The 22,011-nt window shown below is 41.0% G+C and overlaps 1 protein-coding gene across 7 annotated transcripts in view; it reads left to right on the top strand.

Moving 5' to 3' along the window:
- Positions 1–17,282, top strand: part of Bod1l1 (biorientation of chromosomes in cell division 1 like 1) — a 55,149-nt gene extending 37,867 nt beyond the window's left edge. For 5 of the 7 annotated variants that reach the window (XM_021162326.2, XM_021162325.2, XM_029477218.1 and 2 more), the window contains 11 exons: positions 1,295–1,374; positions 2,956–3,034; positions 3,365–3,441; positions 4,233–4,308; positions 4,392–4,426; positions 6,120–6,165; positions 9,598–9,647; positions 9,754–9,835; positions 10,394–10,550; positions 12,831–12,971; positions 15,875–16,272. In XM_021162326.2, the coding sequence (XP_021017985.1) occupies positions 1,295–1,374; positions 2,956–3,034; positions 3,365–3,441; positions 4,233–4,308; positions 4,392–4,426; positions 6,120–6,165; positions 9,598–9,647; positions 9,754–9,835; positions 10,394–10,550; positions 12,831–12,971; positions 15,875–15,992 (941 nt within the window). In that variant the 3' untranslated portion in view covers positions 15,993–16,272. Of the gene's footprint in view, positions 1–1,294; positions 1,375–2,955; positions 3,035–3,364; positions 3,442–4,232; positions 4,309–4,391; positions 4,427–6,119; positions 6,166–9,597; positions 9,648–9,753; positions 9,836–10,393; positions 10,551–12,830; positions 12,972–15,874 lie in introns of all 7 variants that reach the window. The other 2 variants (XM_021162324.1, XM_021162323.1) reach the window with 1 other exon arrangement.
- The last annotated feature ends 4,729 nt before the right edge of the window (positions 17,283–22,011 follow it).

The following is a 22,011-nucleotide window of genomic DNA, read 5'->3' as shown; positions in this document are numbered from 1 at the left end:
GACAAGAAAATAATTCATGAAGATAGTAACTGTTTATTACTTCATAATGTTTGAGGCTAATTGGAGACACCAATAGGATCTTTTCAGACTTGGATCCAGAAATGAAACTATTTCCTGCAGAAAACCCAACTTGTGGACATCTCACAAATCTCTGTAATGGGGACCTATGACCAGGCCAGATGGCAATGTATGCTGCGATTCTCTTATGGGCAGATAATGGGCAGAGATAATGAGGCTCTTTAGCCGAGGCTAATGTAATAATGCTTCTGCTGCATCCTGTTGATAACATGGCCTAGAACAGCCGTGTGATAGAGCTTTCTACGAGGGTGGAAATGGTTCGTTGTTACTGGCTACTGGCTGCTAGAGGCTGTTGACCATTTGGATATGGTCAGTGTGGATGAAAGGCTGAATTGTTTTAATTAATATTTTTTTCAGTATATTAGGTAGTATGGGCCATAGTAATAAATTTATAAATACATAATGACACTGCATCATGAAGTTTTCTGTCTTAATGCTGAGCCTGATACCATGAATCCAGAATCTGAGCTTTTCAAGAGACTGAGCAGGAGAACTGGGCCTAGCTGGGCTACAGAGTAATACTGAAACACATGCAGCTAGTGGCTGCCATGTCAGACATTTCCTAACACAAGTAGAAATTTATTAAATACAAGTGAATGAACATATAGAAAGAATACATATTTTCTCCTTTATAATTAGATGCATGTGGTTATTTTGTGGTAGTAAATTGATTTCATATTTTATATTCAGATACAATTCATGGTACTTTATTAAAGTCCAGTTTATCTTCATCATATCTAGTGAATAGAGGGTAAAGTTCTGAGAAGTTTACTTCATTTCCTCACGCAAACCTGCTCCCACAGCCCAGGTTCTCAGGCTCAAGGCTGTACCCTGTGAGCTTCTTTATTGTTGTTTTGGTTTGGTTTTCGTTTTGAGGCAAGGTCTGAAGATACAGCTGAGACTGTTCCTGAACTGTCAGTGCTCCTGCACCCATTCCTGAGTTCTGGGATAAACTATCCTAGGTTCTCAGAATTAAGTTATCATGCCCTGATAACATTTGGAAGTTTTGGTGTTTTGTTTTGTTTTGTTTTGTTTTGTTTTTTGCTCCCTTTCCAGCAAGCCAGCAAGTCCCATTACATTCTAAAAATATTTAGAATAACTTTTGGCTTTAGTGTATCATAGACAAAAAAAAAAAGTCTACTGTCCTAAAATAGAACTGTATTTCAGTTTCAGTTACTTTTTGTTCTTTCATGATTCTGTCCACACTGATTTACAGATAATAGCCCAGATGTCCTGGATTCCAGAATAGGAACAGCACAGAGACAGTATTCTGAAACTGAGCCACATGACACAAAGGTATTTTTCTACTGATTGGTTTTAAGTTTGGAGCCTAGCTGCATCGTTGCGAATACTTGTAATGTTTATTCTGCTACATTATGCTTCTGACAATAATCAGCTTGTTATAAAAGATGTAATATGAAAGTTAGATATAATGCTTGCTTACTATTTTGCTCAATGGCCTTATTTCTCAAGATTTTCGGATATTTTCTTCTGGCTTGCAGTTTATCATAGAAGTACATGATAAGTGGGGATGCACATTAACTGTTGATGAGCTGCCTCTGATTACTTTTTGCCCAAGTCTGGCATACCCAGATTGGCTTGTCGCTACTTGCCTTCCCTCTGCTCCCCTTCCTTCTAGTCCCAGATGTGCACACTTCCTGCTGTGGACTTCTTGAGTGTTCTCTGAGCCATTTCTGAGACTGGCTACTTTTTATCTTCTCTGTCTTCTCTTGTCCATGTTACTTTCCTCTATGCAAATATAAAATCTGCTAAAGCAGTTCTCCTTGTGTCCACAAGGACTGGTGAACTAAATTTAAAAAGGGATTTTTAACAGCCAAAGAAGGAAAAGTTGTGTAGTACCATGAATTTCAGTTGAGTTGTGCCTAGGAAAGAGTAGGCTTTTAACTCATTCCTCATTGCACTGTTCATGGCTAGGATCGTAAGATAGTAAGTACTCTAAATGGAGAGAGAAGCAATTCGAAGATACTTCATTTTCTCTCAATTTCATGTAAGCTTTTAAATCATTTATTTAAATCTAGTAGCTCAGAGATAGATACAGCATTTGGTTAGAGTACATAGAACCCTGAACATCCATAGATAATATGCTCTGTATTTTCATTGTTTTTCTACACAGAAGCTATGTTCAGAAGCTATTTAATATCCCATTTTACAGTAATAGTGATCTGTAGACTAGGTCAGGGGTGATTTTACCATTCCTAAGACAGTTCATGAAGTAAGGATGTATTACTTTAGAAGCAATAAAGTCTTGGTCCAGCAAATAGTTCCAAGTATGAGTTTCATTTTGCAGAGTGGGACTTTAATCAGAAAGTGATTACACCTGTGGGCATGTCTTGCTAGCCTAGTTGTTACTCTAGCTTTCAGGGTTCACTTGGCATTTTGAGCTCAAAACGTTTTTCAGCTACTGATGAATAATTTACCTGCCAGAGGATACTACTCTAAATTAGTTCAACTAAATCCCCAGATGTCATTTGGACATATTCCCTCTTTCTCTTTCTCTATACCCCTCTCCTCTGCCACTCCATAAAGAAATGCAATTTATAGTATTTCTTCCTTTGGAGTTTCTCTTAAATGGACAAAGTACATTTTGTAGGAAGAAAATAAAACTAAACCTAACCTTGGTATTTTGTATCTAAGTCTGCTTTTCTGCCTTCAGTTTTTGTTATCTTCTTTTAACAGTTCCAGTAACTGCAATGATGGTTATATTTTTAAAAAACATTTATCAAACTATTCTAAATGTCAAGTAGGATTCTAAGTGTCAAATAGGAAATTGTTATTGAGAGGAGCTCAGGAAAGTGTGAATGGATGCAGAATTAAATTTGAAAATGAAACCACTGGTCTTGTTCAACTTCTCTACAGGAAGAGAACTCTGGAGATGTAGAGGAATTCTACTCAGTTACTTCGAAGACAAACAGCAGCACTGGCCTGGAAGACAGAGGTGAGGGAGAGCCCTCTGCGGGATGCCAGGGCCCAGGCCACACAGCGCCACACCTTGCACCAAGCTTCACCTGCTGGAGCATCCTCCTGCCCATTTGCTCCCTCCATATAGCACGGAGCCTTACGCTTACATTTGAAAAGTTGCAATTATTTTTAAGTTTCATCCTCTTCTCAAAGTATATTCTTAGTTGGGTGTATTGGTCTAATTATGGTAATTATGCAAATGAAGTATGCATGTGTGTATGTGTGGCTGGAATTGAGCTGGTCCTCTGAAGCATGATGAACGCTTACCTGGTCACCAGCACAGCGCTGAGCTCTGCCTTTTCCTCAGATGAATTTAGCAGCAGTGAGGGTACAGGAGAAAAGACTGAGCCAAATGAAGATGATGGCAGCATCAAGTCACAGGAGGTGAGAACTGCTTTTCATACTTATTCGCTCAAAATAACTTCCAGTGTGTCATGTGCCTCTTTGTGAGTTTTTCATAAGTACTTTTTTGGCTGTTTTTAATGCAGCAGGACACTTTTAAACAGTATGCTTTATTAATGTCATTCTGATTAATTTTGTTTGCTTGGTAAAACCTATTTATGTCATCATTAGATAGGATCAGTCTAACATTTTGCCAGGGGCAGTGTCAGGTTCCTGGCCTTGTAGCTTAGCGCTGCAGAAGGAAATGGGAACAGCTGCAGGAGGGCCCAAGGAGACCTAGCTCGGTGAGGTACAGTCGTGGCTTCCAGGAGGTTGCAGCTTCCCCATACCAGCCACGTCTGCTTCCAGCCCATTCAAGTTGACAGTTAGCTTCTGCGTCAGAGAATGATAGTGGCCTGAGACAGACCTCTAAATCCCAAAGCATCCATTGCTAGTTTACCAACTCTTTAATGGTTTTTTGTGAGAAATTTACTAGATTTTTTTTTTTGGTAGGAGATAGCATTTGACCACAGGTAGGTTAAAACAAAGCCCAGACATAGTTCTTGTCTGGAACAACACTCACTAAGCATTTGTTACTCGTGTGGGACTCTGGATTCATAGGACTATCAGTACTCAGGAAGCAAGGGGACTGCCTACATACAGGAAGAAGAAATACAACTCTAAAATGCACCTAAGCTGGACTTCATTCCTATTACGTGAGCTCTGAATTGATTCAAGGGAGGGTGAATTATTCTTTTATTGATGGGGATTTTTTTCCCTCATTTCCCTGTTAGGATGATCAGCCAATAATTATTAAAAGGAGAAGAGGAAGACCCCGCAAATACCCTGCAGAAACAGCCTTTAAATCAAGTAGGTGTTAGGCACATCTTCAGGTTATATACAAGAGGTTTCTAAATTGATCTTCTAAGTAAATTTTTACTTTATTTTTTTAGAAGAAGACTCCAAAACAGAGACTGACATTACCACTGTAAGTAACTGTAAAAGATAGGAAAAGAACTATTCAAATATTTGCTCTTGGCCTGTGAACAGCTCCTGTTGTAAACTACTTTGTATTATTTACATACTTCAAAATACTTTGTTAAAATGTGGCTACCCATTCAGATAATGCCTCGATTAGTAGTATTTTCCTATGGACAGTTCTGATAGCTGTTCATGAGCTGACCCCATCCACACCTAGGAGTGCAGTTGTCTAAAGTTAAAGAGCCTTGGTTAAGACACAGAAAGAAACTGACTGTTTTATGTGATTTCGAGTGCAAACTTGTCAAGGGAAGCTTCTGACGGCCTTTGCTGCCTTATGATTTTCTCTTCAATTGTGTTTGTACTCAATATGCACTCATTTTGTGCAGGGGAACCATCATTGCTCTTTGTGTGGGTGTGGGTATAGTATGTGCATAAGTTCATGTGGGAGCACACATGTGTGAATGCATGTGTGTGCATGTACATGCACACATGAAGGCCAGAGGCCTATATCAAATGTCTTCCTTTTAACTCTCCACCTTAGTTTTTGAGATGGGGTCTCTCAGTTAACCTGTAACTCATGATATAAATAGGTTGGCTGACCAGTGGAATCTACCCATCTCTCCCACCAACTCTTGGTTACATATGTGCATTTCTGCACTGTCTTAGTCAGGGTTTTTATTCCTGCACAAACATCATGACCAAGAAGCAAAGTTGGAAAGGAAAAGGTTTATTCGGCTTAGGCTTACATTTCCACATTGCTGTTCATCACCAAAGGAAATCAGGACTGGAACTCAAGCAGGTCAGGAAGCAGGAGCTGATGCAGAGGCCATGGAGGGATGTTCCTTACTGACTTGCTTCCCCTGGCTTGCTCAGCCTGCTCTTTTATAGAACCCAAGACTACCAGCCCAGAGATGGCACCACCCACAAGGGTCCCCCCCACCCGGATCACTAATTGAGAAAATGCCCCACAGCTGGATCTCATTGAGGCACTTCCCCAACTGAAGCTCCTTTGTCTGTGATAACTCCAGCCTGTGTCAAGTTGACACACAAAACCAGCCAGTACATGCACCCAGCTTTTTACATGGGTGCTAGGATCTCAACTGAGACCCTCTTGTCTGTGGAGCAGGCACGTTATTAACTCAGCCATTTCCCAGTACTGCTACTTTATCTCTTTGACTCTGGAGTACATACGCAGTGAAATCATTGTGTGAGGATTTCATTCCATGTACTTCAATGGCAATGAGCAGTGGCTTAGAAAACATCACTTTAGATTTAGATATTAGCTTTGCCACGTACTCCCAGACCTGTGACTCGTGGCCAGTCATGTAATCCTCCGCTTCCTTGGATTGTGAAATAGTACAGTACTGTAGCACCAGAGTGCTTCTCTTAGTACTATAAGGCTGCAGACGCAGAGAACCACATGTGACATGGCGGACTGACCTCAGGGAAAGCTGACAACTTTGAACATAATTCACCACTGTGGCATTCAGTCTCCAGAGATGTACCAAGGTGGTCGGGAAGAGTCCTGTGTTAGAGACTGGTCAGAAGCGTGAGCATCCACACTTGCTAGCTCCGTTTCACTAGCCACAGGAGACAGATCCCCATTACTCTGATTATGTAATAAAGGCCTTAAAATGTACTGCTTGTCTTCCTGTATGATAATGACAAACTGTTCTTATTTTTTGCTCATTTAAACTTAGGTAGAACAATCTTCACCTAGCGGCAAACTAAAAGTCAGCCAAGCAGGTATGTTCCAAGCATCCATCTGCCTGTGGTCTCAGGAGGGGCTGCTGTTTCAGTTCATTTGCAAGAACTCTTAAGAGTGATTTTCTAAATAAGATGTTTTTCCTACTTAAGCAGGGAACCTAGCCTAGCTGTTAAGGAAGATTTTACAATTTTGTTGTTTCTCAATGAAATAAGTTGACTTTTGGTTTAAAAAGAAAGTTATATATACTTACTGTTTTTTCTTTAGTCTGCAGTTGAGTCTGGGACACTGTCGTTGCAGGACAAGGCAGTAGACAGGAAAAGAGTGAAGGCTGGAGATAAATGTAGCACAGTATTAAAGCTGTGGTTTGCTGTATTCTGCTGAGATAATACAGAACAAGTAGCTCTTTGGAGCACTGTTACTATGAAGGTTGTTGCTCATGGCAACAACCTACTGAGCTCAGAGAAGTGATAATTTGTAAGAGAAACCTGTGCACCTTACAGACTGAGATCGTAAAAGATAGAATTATTTCAAGTATTTTTGTCCTCATTCCAAAGAGAGAAAATTCCAAAATGTTAATAATGGTTGCCCCTGGATAGGAGGCTAATAGAAGTATTACTTATTATTTAGTCTGTCTTTTCCAGATTTTTAACAGTTGGTACATTTTAATCTCATAGCTTAAGGATTTTTAAATGAAATAAAGCACTATCAGTGGGTTTAAAGGATTGACAGTATGCAGAAAAGATGACTATCACAGCTGTTTGTAAATAGGTAACAGTCAGTTTGAGAATCATGGAGTCTGACCATCAAGATGCAGCAAGTACAGAACCCATGGACAGTGTTTGCACACCTAATTATACAAGCTTTTCATTCTGCTTCAGGTTTTTTCTTGGCTCTTGGTAAATTAAGGTTTTGTTGTTTTGGTTTGGGTTTGGGTTTTTTGTTTGCTTTGGGAGGGTGGGCTTTTATTTTTGTTTGTTAAGGGAGGAAGAAGGCTTCTACTTTGGTATGGTTTTTAACCTGATTTTATTATAGTATTTTAAATCTGGACAATAAGAAATCTTTATACATTGAACGCACTTTAAAGATTCTGATCTATGTGATCATATGGTGGTTTTGATTTTTTGTTATTTTCTGACTCTGGGTAATGATGACCAGCTTAGGGCAGACTTTGATCTTATTGAATTAACCTTTTCATGTTCATTAGTGTAGTGAATCTTCAGAAAAAAAAGACAGCACTGTATTAGCAGAGGACAGCCTTGTCAGGCATCAATGGGAGGAGAGGTCCTTGGTCCTATGAAGGCCCAGTGTAGGGAAATCGAGGGCAGGGAGGTGGGAGTGGGTGGGTGGGTGTAGGAATACCCTCATAGAAGCAGGGGGTCGGGGGAATAGGATGGGAGGTTTCTTGGAAGGTGGGGAAACCAGGTAAGGGGATAACACTTGAAAATGTAAAGTTTTTAAAAAAGAGGTCCATTTTGGCACCCACTCAAAACATTGCTAAACTCTTCAATATAGGCTATAGTGGAACTTTCTGGACCCACCATTGGTTAAATAGTGATACAGAGACTTATGAATTTTTATTATAGCTTAGACTTTTAGCTGGCTAGCTCAATCTAAATTTATCCCCACCACTCTAGCCCCACGCCCGGCCAATGTGGCCAGCTCTTTACTGATATTTCCATCAGCCCACCTGCTGGGTAATCTTCCTGCCTCTGATTCTTCTCCCAGAGACACTGTCTCAGCCTGGAAGTCCTGTTTCCTTTTCTGCCTATCTACTGTCTGTCAGATCTTTATGACAGGTGAGGGAGGAAGAGTGTTACAAAATGCTGAGGCAGGTGATAAGCCAGAAGAACAACAGTACCAAAATCTGGCCAGAGCTCAGCTCTCTGCTGTTCCAGCAGACAACAATTGAATATACAGAGATAACCTTCACACAGTGCACCCCATAATAGGCAGTTCATTTGTTCTCTGCCAGTAAGCTGGGAGATTGTGTGGCAAAATCACTCTAGGTCAGGGGGTACAGTGGAGCTTGTGATAATATGACTAATTATCCAGTCTTTTTTTGTTCTAAACCTTCACCTGACCACTCATACTTTTAAATTATTGAGAGGAAAAAGGAAAATCCATATTTACAAGAAGCATGCATTTTGGGTGAGTGGCTAGATGAATTTCTATTCCGTCACCACCACACAGGTAGATACAATTCTAGAAAATGCTCTGTATCCATCCATCTTCATTGTGGTGATGGAGTGCCTGAGAGAACAAGTTTGAGAGGGGATGGGATTACTTTGGTTCATAATTCAGAGGGTCAAGATTGTGAATACCTGGCTTCATGTATTAGGGCAGAATATCATGGCAGTGAGAGTGTGGTGTAGGGAAAAAATAAAAATGACAGTACTACTGTCTTCATCTCTGACGAGTAGTGCCTTTGAACCCCTCCCCCAAAATAGTACTTTTGAGTCGAGTACTTGCCCATAATTTGATATTCAAATAATATACCACCTAATCTTTATTTTCCTTATAATAACATGTTCTCATAAAATTGTAACATCTATACCAGACAAATGTTTAAAGAATAAAGTATAGTCTACCAATAGGCTTATGATGTATTTTTTCTTGTTGTTTCCATGGTGTGTGTATATTTGGAGTAAAAAGTCAAAATATTACTCTGCTTATTAATTATGTGACTGAACAAAATATAGAAATCTATTCACTCAACTAGGTTATAGAAACCTAGTTACTCAAGCTTGATTATTTTCAAACTGTAAACTGAAGTTGAATTATTTATAGAGCAATACTGAGACTTAAAAGAAACATTTCAAATCAAAAACCTGAAAGCTTCAGAATCCAAAACCTTTCCAATATTGACATGATAAAGTGGAAAGTTCTATAACTGTCCTGTAATGGTTTGCACTCAGGATACAGATGCACTAAAAATATTGTATAGTCGTACCTTCTAGTCATGTGAATGAGGTATATATGAAATAGAAGTGCATTTTATGTCTGTCTTTTTAATATGTATATGTGAGAGTGGGGCGGGTTGCTGTACTTGTCTGCATGCATGTCTGTACCTACCTGTGGAAACCAGAGGACAAGCTCAGGTGCTGCCTTCAGGTATGCCGCCTGCCTCCTTCCAGACGGGGTCTCCCATCAGCTTCCAATCACCCATTGGGTAAACAGGCTGGCCCTGAGCCATGGCATCCCCCTCCCCCACCTCATCAGTGTGTTCTAGTGTTCTGAGCTTTCAGAGAGGCCCTTGTGCTTTCAAGGCAGGCACTTTCTGACTGAGCTACCTTCTATGTTTGTATGTAGTCACCTACCTAAGATCTTTTATTATGGTGTTTCTGATATTCCTAAATCTGGAGAAAAAAATCCTAAGTAATGAATTATATAATAGTATATTAACATTGGGATGACAGGTAACAGACTAGATCTACTGTGGAAATTTAATTTCTGGTTTGCTTTTTTTAAAGATGAGTCCAATAAAGAAATAGCCAACCCACAAGAAAAAAGTACAAGCAATGTAAGTGCTAGTTTTGTTTTGTTTTTTTATCAAAGTGTATCTTCCATAAATAAAGTTGATAATGCCCAGCTAACCACCCTTTCAACTTTAATGCTGCTGTTTCTAGGACGATAGTGAAGAAAAAATAGCGAGTATGCGTCTGAGAGGAAGAAAGCCCAAACGCTCACTGACTTCATCAGATGATGCTGGTATGAGTCTGGCACACTCTTTTCCCTCCCTGTCTCTCTTTAGAAAACAGCAGGCCAACTTCAGACCAACAGAGGGAAAAAAACAAACCAAGAAACATACAGTCATTTTTATTTTTTCCCTGCACCACACTCTCACTGCCATGATATTCTGCCCTAATACATATATATTTTTAATTACAGTCTTATTTCAGAATCACACTTTTTAACCAATCTTTTTTGGATGAAGAAAAATCCAGCTGGGTGCAGCTAGAATAAATGTTGCATAAATGTGTGTGAAATGGCTCTAATCCCTGCCAGAAATGGCACATCCCAGATGCTTTTCTGAGCACATGTGAATTTTTTGCAAATGCTGGCTGTGAACTGCATAAGTAAACTATCCCAAATGTGTTTGAGATTAAGGTAAACAGTTGTGAACTGCAAGTACTGAAACTAAAAGGAAGTGGAAAACCACTTCTTCTGCTTCCAAGTTGCTAATATCCTAAGTTCTACTCCATGGCTGTCCTTTGGAAGTGTCTTTGGGAATTGTATAGTCCAGGTGTTACCCTTCTGTCTGAACAGAATCCTCAGAGCCAGAAAGAAAGCGCCAGAAATCGGTGTCTGAAACATCGGAGGACAAAAAAGATGAGGAGTCTGATGAAGAAGAAGAGGAGGAAGAGGAGGAGGAGGAGCCCTTGGGAGCCACCACAAGATCAGCCACCAGATCAGAGGCACAGAGGTAATGGGTGCAACCAGAAGCCTTCAGAGGCCTTCCGCAGCTACTCTTGTCTGGAAGCAGCTCTTGGGGTCACAGGACTCTCTCAAAGACGCTTTCTTTCTTTCCGTGTTCTCGTCTTGACTGTCTCCACTCAGAGAGAATGTGTCTCTGTCTCGGTTGCTGGGGTTACTTCAGCGTCCTTGACTGACTTCAGAGCATGTTTGATGAGATTAGTGAGCTCTCTGCAGACAGTTCTTAAGCACCTACTATCTCAGACAGTGTGTCCTGAGGACCATGAAGGAACCGAGGCCCCCACAGACATCACCTATGCTGACCCTGATGAACATGTTCCCTAAAAGATGTGCTCTTAAACCCTGATGGAGGTACAAACCTTCTGGAGGGAAACTGGATATGTGGTCAAATGGGTTTGAAGAAGTCATGAGTTCTCTGCTTCTTCTAAGTCAATGTATGTGAAATCAAATGAAGTATTTTAGGTTTGACGGTGTTCTAAAGGAAGGAAGCTGGTTGTATATTTAGCCACCAGAGTCCTCCCCAGACCCTCCATGTTGTTGGTGCACCTGTTAACACCAGCAGTGCCCCTTCTCCACTTATCACTTAGAGATGATGTGTGTGATGCTGCACGGCTCTCCCTAGTATTCACCAGTATTTTCCATTTTCAGTGTCATTCATAAACTGTGGGTCTTGGCATAATCTTCTGTAATTTCATTCTCCAAAATTAATATAAAAGAACTGAAATGTTTATTTTGAAAGTCTTACCATTAACACCTGTCACCATAATATAATAGTAATGTAGTATCATGTTTATAAAAAGATTTAAAATCAACCAATTTCTAAACCCTCCAAACATAGACATTATTAGCCTCTGGTGGCAGAGTTTGATTTCTCAAAAGAGTCAGATTTAAAATACAAAAGACAAAATCAAGGAGCTTTCATGAGTAACCTTCAAATGGTGTGATGTTTGGGCTTTGGAAGAGAGGGGTTGGAGAGGAGGAATGGGTGATAGGAATAAAGTGACTGAGCCATGAGCCCTATTGAGAGAAAGTGAGCACATCCTATGGGTGCACCACTAGGACCTCTGCGACTCTTAGGCTGAAAATCCTGGGACTCCTTCAGTGTAGTGGGACTCAACTACAGAAAGTTCATTAGACTTTCTGTCTTCCAGAGAATATCTAAAAGTATCTAGCAGGCTTGCCTTTTAAAATAATAGCCAAAGTTTATTATATACATGTATGGCATCATTTATGATAAGGAAAATACATTTTTAAAAGAGTAAGTCATTTAATATGTAGGTTAATGGTCATTTGAGTTACCAGTATTGTCATATTCTTTAGGAATGTTTGATTTATTCACAGACTCTTTTCTGTTTGGTTTAAATTTCTCGGCATTGGTTGGTTGGTCCCACGGCTTTAGTATCTTCATGGTTTCCCAGGTCCTCAGGGTCAGATGTATGCTTTGTGATCCTCTTGTATTGCTAACCTTGGATTCCTGAGCCACAGTACCTCCTCTGTATCGATCATATTCTTGTGCATACTGCAAGGGCCTCTTCTTCCCTGGCCTTCTCTTCCTGTGCACTGTAGATGCTAGCCTCCCTATGACTTCTGTGTGTTTGAACTTCTACTCTTGGGACCTCATAATAATTCCCGCAAGTATTTGAGGGCAGTTTCCAGGCCTTCTTGTCCTGAGCTTCCTTACCAGTGTTTGCTCTCCAATCTATCTAATCCTCTCTAAGAAACAAATGGTCCACACCAGATGTGGGCCAAAAACCCACAAGGGCTGTTCTGCTGATCTTACAGATACTGATACTCAGTATGCATCTGAACGGGAATTGCTTCAAATGGAATTGCATACATACCGTATATTGAATAAGTCCTTTTCTCCCTTTTCTCTGGAAAGTCAGCTTCTCCCTTAATTGGATTTCTTTCTTGTATAACTGACTACCTGGAACATTTAGTGCTGTGAATCATGCCCTCAGTGACCTTAGCCTCTTGCTCTGTTTGATGAGCTCTTTGCTAGCCTTGTCAGCCAGTATATTTGCTATTTTTCAGAGTCATCTTCTTGATTGTGGTAAAATATGCACAGGAAAAGCAAAGACAGTTTCCTGGAGGTAGAATTTAGTCCTGGCTGACACCAATTTACTAGCAATGATCAAGAGACCCAGCCCCTTTGATCCTGTGAGTCTCCATACCTGTCTTGCCCAGGCAAAATCTCTTCCTTTCTAGTAGCCTCCGGACTAGAGAATTTAGTGCTACCATTGCCCAGTGTCTCTATAATGTGTTTCAGAAAGAATCATAGCAAGCCATCTACACGTGCAACATCCAAACTTGGCATCCCAGAAACAATTTCTCCTAGAAATCGCCAAAAGTTAGCAAAAGAGAAGTTATCTACCAGCGAAAAAGTTAGTAAATCTCCCCCATTAGGAAGGTAAGTCCCTGCCTGCCCTTCAAGTTGTTTAACTCCCAAGTAATGCTTTTCCTATTTTCTTAAAGATATCTGTTTCACCAAATAGCTGTCTTGGGGGATCATGGGTTTCCAGAAATAGGAAGGCTTAAAATAAAAGTGTCTTTAGTGGCTTTGCCATGTGGCCCAGCCACACAGACTTGTCCTTGACTCTTGTGAGCCTTATTAGCCAACTCTCATGTCCAGAGATGGAAGTCAGGCATGTTTCTTCCCAAGTGATTGCATGTCTGAGTGCATAGTTCAGTCTGTACAATGTGGTGAATCATGTCACAGTTTAGAGACACTTCTGGTTTAAACTATTGTAGAGGTGACAAAACAAAAAGCATTTTCAAACAGGTAGCTGCGCTTGCACCTTCCACCTCAGCTGGGTTCACCTCTGCTTCCCATGGTCCTCCTCCTTTGCTCTTCTGTGCTTAGGCAGTGGGTGCTCTCTGCCTGCCTCGGTGAGACAGGTCCTTCCTTTCTTTAAGCCCTCTCCTTCAGGGCCTCCTATCTGCTGCAGCCTGTTCTCATCTCCTTCCTACTGTATCTGCAGGCAGCACTAAACAGTTAGCAATGGCAGGTGGCAGTGGTGTAGGTAGCCTAATGTTCTTCTCCCACTGAACTGTTAAGTTTCTTCCTTGAGGTTGGGAACTTGTCTTCCTCTTTGTGTATGTTAACATAAACAAAAGGTGATTCCACGAATATAAAGATTGTTCATGCATACTCTTACAGTGTTTGATCCTAATAGCACACTGTGGTATGTATGTGTCTTAGGAAGGAAGGAAATTCTCTCATTTCATCCTCATTGGATGAGATGAAGTATTCATCCTAATTTTCTATGTGAGTGTCAGACTACCAGGACAGTATGGATACATGTTTCTCAGAATTAAATGTGCAGAGGAATTACATGGTGGAGGTTCCAATTGTGACTGTTAAGAGTTGGGCCTGTGACTGCACTTCCAGAAGGCTTCTGCGTGTAAGGAAAGGGCTTGACTTGGTCAGCCTGGCAAGCTTCCACAAGAGGAGAGACGGAGCCTGACTCAGGATTCTGCTTCCTGCTAACAGCTCACAGCACAACACTGGCTCCTGTTGCACAGCAGCTCTGCAGTGAGTTAGTGGTCCGTGTGGCCAGTGGCTTCCCATGACATAGCTTGGGATGAATTATTAACAGACATCTCAGCCATTCTCAGCTCATTCTTAGGTAACCCATAAGAACCATATCATCTGCAACACCATCCAACTCAATGTTTGCTTCTACTGTCAGAAGAGCAATAACCATGCCTTTGTAGCAAAAACATTGCATTTCTTTTTATCCTGAAGCTTTAGTTTGCCAGCTCTTTAATTTATCAATATAACATTGTCTGCATGTTTACCATATGATGAGCAGATATTAGAAATATAACCAGATAATGTGTCTAATCTTTGCAACTGCCCAGAGAAATGTCTTTTTTAATGACAGAAGTGGATGTGTTTAGAACTTTCAAACTTTTGATCGTTTTATGTTTCACAATTATGTTTCACAATATAACTAGTGCTCACATTCAAACTATTGTAACAGACAAAACACTCACTAGTAAACTTAATAGGTATAGTGACATGGCATTTTCTGTCATCTTCTGTTACCATGTTGCTTGAAAGTATTGGCCGTAATCTGCAGTCTGAAAAGGCACAGCAGATAAATTCTAGTGGCTAGTTCTATATTAAAAGTCTAAAGTACTGTGTAGTTCCTAGGAAGGAAGCTGTTTGCTCTTCTGGAAGGCTTCTCACGAGAGGGCTTTTGAACTGAAGTTGGGGAAAAAAAATGGTCAGATGGATCATATAGGATGACTAGAAAAAAAAGAAAGAAAGAGAAAATTGAGTGTGTGGCGCAGTTGATAGAGTGCTTCCCTAGAAGTCCTGGGTTGAATCACTGGCACTGCATAAACTGGACATGATGGTGCATGCATGTAAGATCACTTAGGAAGTGGAAGATCAGAAGTTGAAACTTGTCATGTGCTACATAGGGAGTTCAAGGCTTGCCTAGGCTAACTACATGACACTCAAAAAGGACTAAAAAGAAAAAAATCACTAATTAAAATGTGGAAAAGGATGACATTTTTTGTTTGAACATAGCAGTGCTTAGACAGCATTGCAGTCCAGAGTGCTGAAAGGAGAGAAGTGGTTGTGTAAACACATGCACTGTGGTCTGATTGTTTTATCCTAGAACAGTGGTTCTCAACCTGGGGGTTGCAGTTCCTTTGAAGGTCATGTGTGCTGCATATCAGGTGTTTACTTTATGATTCATGACAAAAGCAAAAATTACAGTTAGGAAGTAGCAACTAAATAATTTTTATAGTCAGGAGTTGCCACAACATGAGGAAATGTATTAAAGGGGCTCAGCATTGGGAAGGTTGAGAACCACTGTCTGAGAAGCAGAAGAGAGACATCAAGAGCTATATGTGTCTGAGGATGGTAACATGGTTGAATCAGTTACTATGCTTCTCTAAACCTTTTCCTACTGTGCAAGCTGGCTTCTCTAATGCTACTCTGAAACATGATTTGACTGTGTCCGATGCTAGGTTACATTCCTGCTATGTTTGTGCTAGTTGTTTTCAGTGGGGTCTGTGTGTGTTTCAGTAGAAAGGACATGTAGGAAAGGATGCTAACAAGACCAAGGTCAGTACCTCAGGGTGGCAGGTCTGACACAGAGTGCAGGCCTCTGTGAGCTTCCCCCAGAGCCCTGTCTGGTCTATCCAAGGTTGCTGGTGAAGAACCAGACATTCAAGAACTTCTGGTATTAAAGACTGTGGGGATTTCCCTCCAGGGTACTGTGTTAAAAACTCCCAAGTTGTTGGAAGCAACTGATTTTTAACTCTCCTCATTACCTTGGCTTTTGCTCAATACAGATCAAAGGCACAGCTCTCCCCTTCTGTCAAGCGCAAGAGAGAAGTCAGCCCTCCTGGAGCTCGAACAAGAGGCCAGCAGAAAGTAGACGAAAACCCTCTGAAAAAGGCAAAGCGGTAATGATGGCTCTAGCTTTCTGACTAACAACCCAGTGGAAAGAAAATGGACCAGCCTTGCCCCATGGCCTTTTTCTTTTTTAAAAACAAGAGAAGGATCTGCATGTGCTGTAAGTTCCTAGGTGCAAGCTTGTTCATTTTACGTTTTAAACAGCTTTATAAACCATTGTTTATGGACGGTATTATGTACATTCACTTCAGATAAAGGAAGATAAGTTTACTTTGTATCTGAACTCAGCAAAGTAGTTGTATATTTTAACAGCGGAAATTGGGGTTTCCAATGTGACACATCAAGAATGGAATCCTTCCAGCCCATCTGACACCAGGCTGCCCATGGGGATCTGTGTATAGTATATAAACATGTAAAAACAGGCTGTATTTTACTCAATGTATGATGATGCTAATCAATGAACACTTTATTTATTTTACAGAGAAATCTTATCTGTGAACTTTACTATATATCTGTTTATTTTATTTTATTAATTTTTTTTAATAAAAAGAGGGTTTTAAATGCTATGCAGTCATTAATAGAAGAGTTCTAGGACTCTGAGTACCCTGTAACTATCAGCATATGGCCAGGCAGGAGACAGAAATTCACGCATTCATCCGAGTAAAGTAGGTTAGCTAAAGAACGGACTCTGCTGCTTCTGTCCAAGGCCGCGACTGTTTTGTCTTTCGATTACCCTTGCCCCTGTGGCTCTACCTGCCAGCCCCATAACGTAAGTTACCTGGCCCAGGTAAAGCCACACCCTTCACTGCAGGTGGCATGCTCTGTGGGTTCATTCTTTTCATCTGTGTTCACCCCAAGCCTCGGCCACCATCTCCATACTGTCTGTTCAGTGAAGAGAAGTGCTTGAAGATTGGACTGCTCCAGGCTATTCAGCTTCAGGTTGTCATGTTGTTTTATACAGTTCTTTCGGGAGAGAAACTGGTTTTATAGCCAGATTCTTTTTTAAACATGATTTAACTCCCATAATGAACAAACTGTCTGACTTAAGTTTTTCATAAAATAACATTTTCTTAAGATTGGATCTGTTTCTTGCAATGATATGATCAGTTGCCAAATGATTGAAATTTTAAATGCTCTGTTCATATTCTTGTTTTATAATTAAAATTTACATTCATTATGTGTAGGTTTTTTATTGTTTGGGGTTATGTTTTTTTCTTTTTTTCATTGTCTTTTTTTCTAATTTTTTATTTTTTTGTTTTGGCTCTTGTAAGGTGGATATTCTTGTCATTTTGCATTGTTTCTTACTGAAATTTTATATATAAATTATAAAATGTTTCCCTAAAACTTGAGTGACAAGAATTTTTTTTCCCCATGTCTTAAAAGCCAATGCGGTTAGAAATGAGACTGAATCCCAATAATCCTGTTTGCTAGAATAGCAGTGTTAAGTTGATTGGTCCATGACTAGTGCACACCTGAACACAATCTCATTGTGAAGCCATAGAGATTGAATTTTATCCGTGAGGAAAAGCTGCCTCCTAGGAAATGTGGAGCCAAGCAGAAGAACTGCATCATCTGTGCTCTGGTAAAGTCCATCAGCTACCTCTTAGTAATTCCCGGTGGTTCTGAAGCTGAGGGGGAAAAGAGAAATGACCCTGTGGAACGGGGGATGTTGCAAGTGTGAAGAAGAGCAGCTCGCAGTCATGACTTGATGTTGATAGTATGAAGCAGAGTGGAGGAGCTCAGAGCATGAGATATCCTAGTTTACATAGTAGTCCCAGAATCAGCTTCAAGGTGTGTCCACGGTTAAGACCACTTGTTGCTCTTTTTAAAAGATCCAAGTCCCATCACCACCATCCATACCTCCAATTCCAGGGAATCTGATGCCTTCTGGCTTCCAACATGGAAAATGTTCATGGTGTACATGCATGCATGTATACATGTAAGCAAAACACTGGTACACATAAACATAAAAAATGCTCAACTCAGAATTCCTGTGGCTTTCTCCTACAAACCCACTATAAACACAGATTGTCTCCAGCTCTCGTTTTTCTGGGCTTAACATTGCCACCACTGTACTCCATCAGAAGCCTTATCCACCAGCTGCTCCATCACAGAGCCATAGTCAGTCAAGAGTTGCCCCATGCCTGAAGATGCCAGGGTGATGTGGCCCACAGAGGACACCTGCTTGGTCTTGACTCATAACCTACCACTATTCTCCATCTCTGTTTCTGGCCTCTTTCCTCAGATTCTCCAGCTTAGCTCTCACCATCCAGACTTCCTAAATCCAGACCCTAGTAACATTCACCCTAAGTAGGAATGGTCTGCAGGTAGCACCACTCTTCGAATGAGACCTCTCATAGTGACTTGAATCAAACTGGAAACCACCCTAGTCTCCAAGCGCTGATCCAGAAGGGTGTTTCCTTTGCCTGCAGAAAGGAGGTGCTAAACTTTCTGCAGGGGAACCCTGCCCTCAGGACCAGCAGGAGCAGAGTTTTCCTCCAGGCATCTTTGCAAAAGATGGAAACCCAACTCAATTGAGATCCAAGGAGAGAATACTAAATGAAATAAAGGCCAAAAACAGTTTGCTGTTGCTTTTGTCTTTTTTGTTCATCCTTGATGCAACAATACGTCACTTTTTCTAAAAATCACTGCTCAATCATCTTTAAACCTAAACTACAGACTTGGGATAAGGAAGCGTTACAGCAGGCATCTTTCCACCAAGACCAGTCACTGTTCTGGGAAGTAGACGTCTGTCTAGGACTGTGTGTACACCAGGGATGTATCACCATCTGAAGGCTTCAAGAGTGGCAGCAACAACAGAGACACATCTACAGAACACAGCAAGGGGCAAAGCACCAACTACTGGCCAGATTTGTAATTCAAGTTTTAAATGTTCCAAGCAAAGTTGGATCTAAAGAAAAGAGCATTGTTGAGGTTGAGATGGGAAGATAAGTCAAAGGTGCTGTTTTTATCACCACACCAAATTTCCAGAATCTTGCTGGAGAGGACAGTAAATAATGGCATAAAATACTGATTCTAGGAGATACGCTTTCTCCAGGTCCTACCTAGACATTCTATATGCACATTAACTGTTGTGTCCAGTCAGCAGCTCACATGTCTGGGTTCTAGTCTGGAAAGGCATCTTAGAAACCTGGAAGAGAAGAGGGGACTAGGCAGCGCGAGATAAAGACGGAACAAGACAAGGCTCTGCTCAATGTTCCATTTTCCTATTCTGACACGCAGTTATGAAGGAGGGGAGAGGGGCCCGATTCCTGCTCATCTTGGAGTAAGGTTGCAGGTGGACACATGATGGTTCCTGAGCGGCAGGCTCCAGCAGTGGGCGTGGCAGAACGATTGATCGGCAAGCTCCACCCCTGAACAAGCAGGTTTCAGGCTGGGGAGGGGAGGCTTTGATCACCTCAGTTAAGCATGGCCTTATTAAACTTAATGGGGGGAGGGGGGAGAGGTTAGAGACTGTACTGTTGGAAGGGCAAGCCCTTCACAGCCTCCCACCCTAAAAAGCCAATTGGCCTTGTACTACGGAGCCGGTCATAACCCCCTCCTCCCTGTTCCCTGCCTGTCATCCAAGAATGCAGAGGAATATCCACATACTCTCCTTCAGTGTTATTCATAATAAAGTGCCTTTCAATTCATACAGTCTTCACCAGGGTTCCAACGCCCTTGTTAATACCTTATAGGTATTAACAAGTATTAAGACATCAGGAAGCTAGGCACAGTGACACATGCCTTTAATCCTAGCATTCAAAGGCAGGCAGATCTATGAGTTCTAGGCCAACCTGATCTACATAGGGAGATCCAGGACAGCCAGGGCTACATAAAGAGACTTTTAAAATCAAGAAAATATGACAGACTGGAGGGCTCAGTGGTCAAGAGAGATTATGGCTTTTACAGAAGACTGGAATTCAGTTTCTATCGCCTATGTCAGGCAACTCACAACCACCTGTAACTCCAGCTCCAAGGAACGCCAAACACCTTTGACCTCTATAGGCACTGGACTTATGTTCACATATCCATGAATACACATAATTAAAAATATTTTTAAAAAAAATCTTAAGGGCTGGTGAGATGGTTCAGTGGGTAAGAGTACCCGACTGCTCTTCCAAAGGTCCAGAGTTCAAATCCCAGCAACCACATGGTGGCTCACAACCATCCGTACCGAGATCTGACGCCCTCTTCTGGTGTGTCTGAAGACAGCTACAGTGTACTTACATATAATAAATAAATAAATAAATCTTTAAAAAAGAAATCTTAAGAAGAATCTGATTAATTCAGCATTCTTCCCCAGCAGGCATGGACCCTAACAACATCCATGGAAATCAATATTGTGTATCATCTTGAAAAACGCTAAGGCAAAGGAGACTTTGTGGAGGATTATCACATTCTATATTTTAAATTTGAAGAATTGGGATGCACAGTGACATAATAGCTTCCTCGAGGACATGACGAGCAAGCATGAATGGGTCTGGCAACAAGATCATCTCTATAGTGTTTAGGCCTTCTTCCGTCTCAGTCAAGTAACCACAGGGGACTCTAATATTTTCTTTCATCCTCTTGCAATGAGCTTGATTTTTTTAAAGCAGATGTTATATCAACAATTAATAATACTGTCAAGTCATGTCTGAATTGTCCTCTTGCAATGAACTTGTTTTGTTTTTTTTTTTTAAGCAGATGTTATAAAATATCAACAATTAATACTATCAAGTCATGTCTGGATTGTCCTCTTGCAATGAACTTGTTTTGGTTTGTTTGTTTGTTTGTTTGTTTGTTTGTTTGTTTGTTTTAAGCAGATGTTATAAAATATCAACAGTTAATAATTGTACCATCAAGTCATGCCTGAATTGTAAAAAAGTAGAGATCATCAAACAACGAAGAAAGTCACTCCCAACAGTCTACAAAGCCGGATGTTTAACCTCACTTTGCTATACATGCACATGTCTCTGAAGAATTCTAACTTTGGTGTTTTATGCATTATATGACTTCACTAACTTATATTAGTTATATATAGCCCTGGGAATCTATGGGAAGACCAAATGAGGTTGTAGATGTCCACACTCCTATCTTTAATTAGTCTTCTTTGCCTGAAGTAACCTCTAAAGCAGTCACATCCTCTCCCATCACAGCATGGGGCTGCCCCACCCTCATCTGTCTGAAACCACTGACTGAACTGCTAGGAAGAAACAGAATGTCCTCCACTGAGGCAGGTACCAAGAAAGACAACTTTAGGTATTCTCAGGATCCACTCCTTCCTCCTCCTTTGCTTTGAAACATATAACATGATTACATTACAAAAAAAAAAAAAATTTAGTTTTCTAATTTTAATGATGTAGACTAGTAATGGGGAAGAAAATACAAAGCTACTTCAGGCAAAGTACAATGGTGTGGGCCCCCTCAGGGCAGATTCTGACTTCACTGTTCTAACTTGGAGAGTTAGGAAATATACTAACAGCTTTGTTCATTCCTTCACTCATTCATCTGTTTAACTGACTACAACATGGATCAAAGGATGGCCTACCACAAGCAAACTGGAGATACCTAGTTCCCCTTACTACAGACATGATGCAAAAGCCTCAGGGGATTATCAAGAAAGACTGGACTATCATCACATAATACCTACTGTCTTAGTCAGGGTTTCTATTCCTGAATAAAACATCATGACCAAGAAGCAAGTGGGGGAGGAAAGGGTTTGTTCAGCTTACATTTCCACATTGCTGTTCATCACTGAAGGAAGTCAGGACTGGAACTCAAGCAGGTCAGGAAGCAGGAGCTGATGCAGAGGCCATGGAGGGATGTCCTAAAGAAACTGACTTGCTTCCCCTGGCTTGCTCAGCCTGCTCTCTTGTAGAACCCAAGACTACCAGCCCATAGATGGTCCCACCCACATGGGGCCTTTCCCCTTGATCACTAATTGAGAAAATGCCTTACAGCTGGATCTCATGGAGGCATTTCCCCAACTGAAGTTCCTTTCTCTGTGATAACTCCAGCTGTGTCAAGTTGACATAAAACTAGCCAGTACACCTCCTCATCCACACCACAAAAATCTGGATCACCCATC

This window comes from Mus caroli, chromosome 5 (assembly GCF_900094665.2).
Source record: "Mus caroli chromosome 5, CAROLI_EIJ_v1.1, whole genome shotgun sequence".
Taxonomy (NCBI): Eukaryota; Metazoa; Chordata; class Mammalia; order Rodentia; family Muridae; genus Mus; species Mus caroli.
Note: the sequence above shows the minus strand (reverse complement) of the source record. Positions and strands in the feature narration are given on the sequence as shown.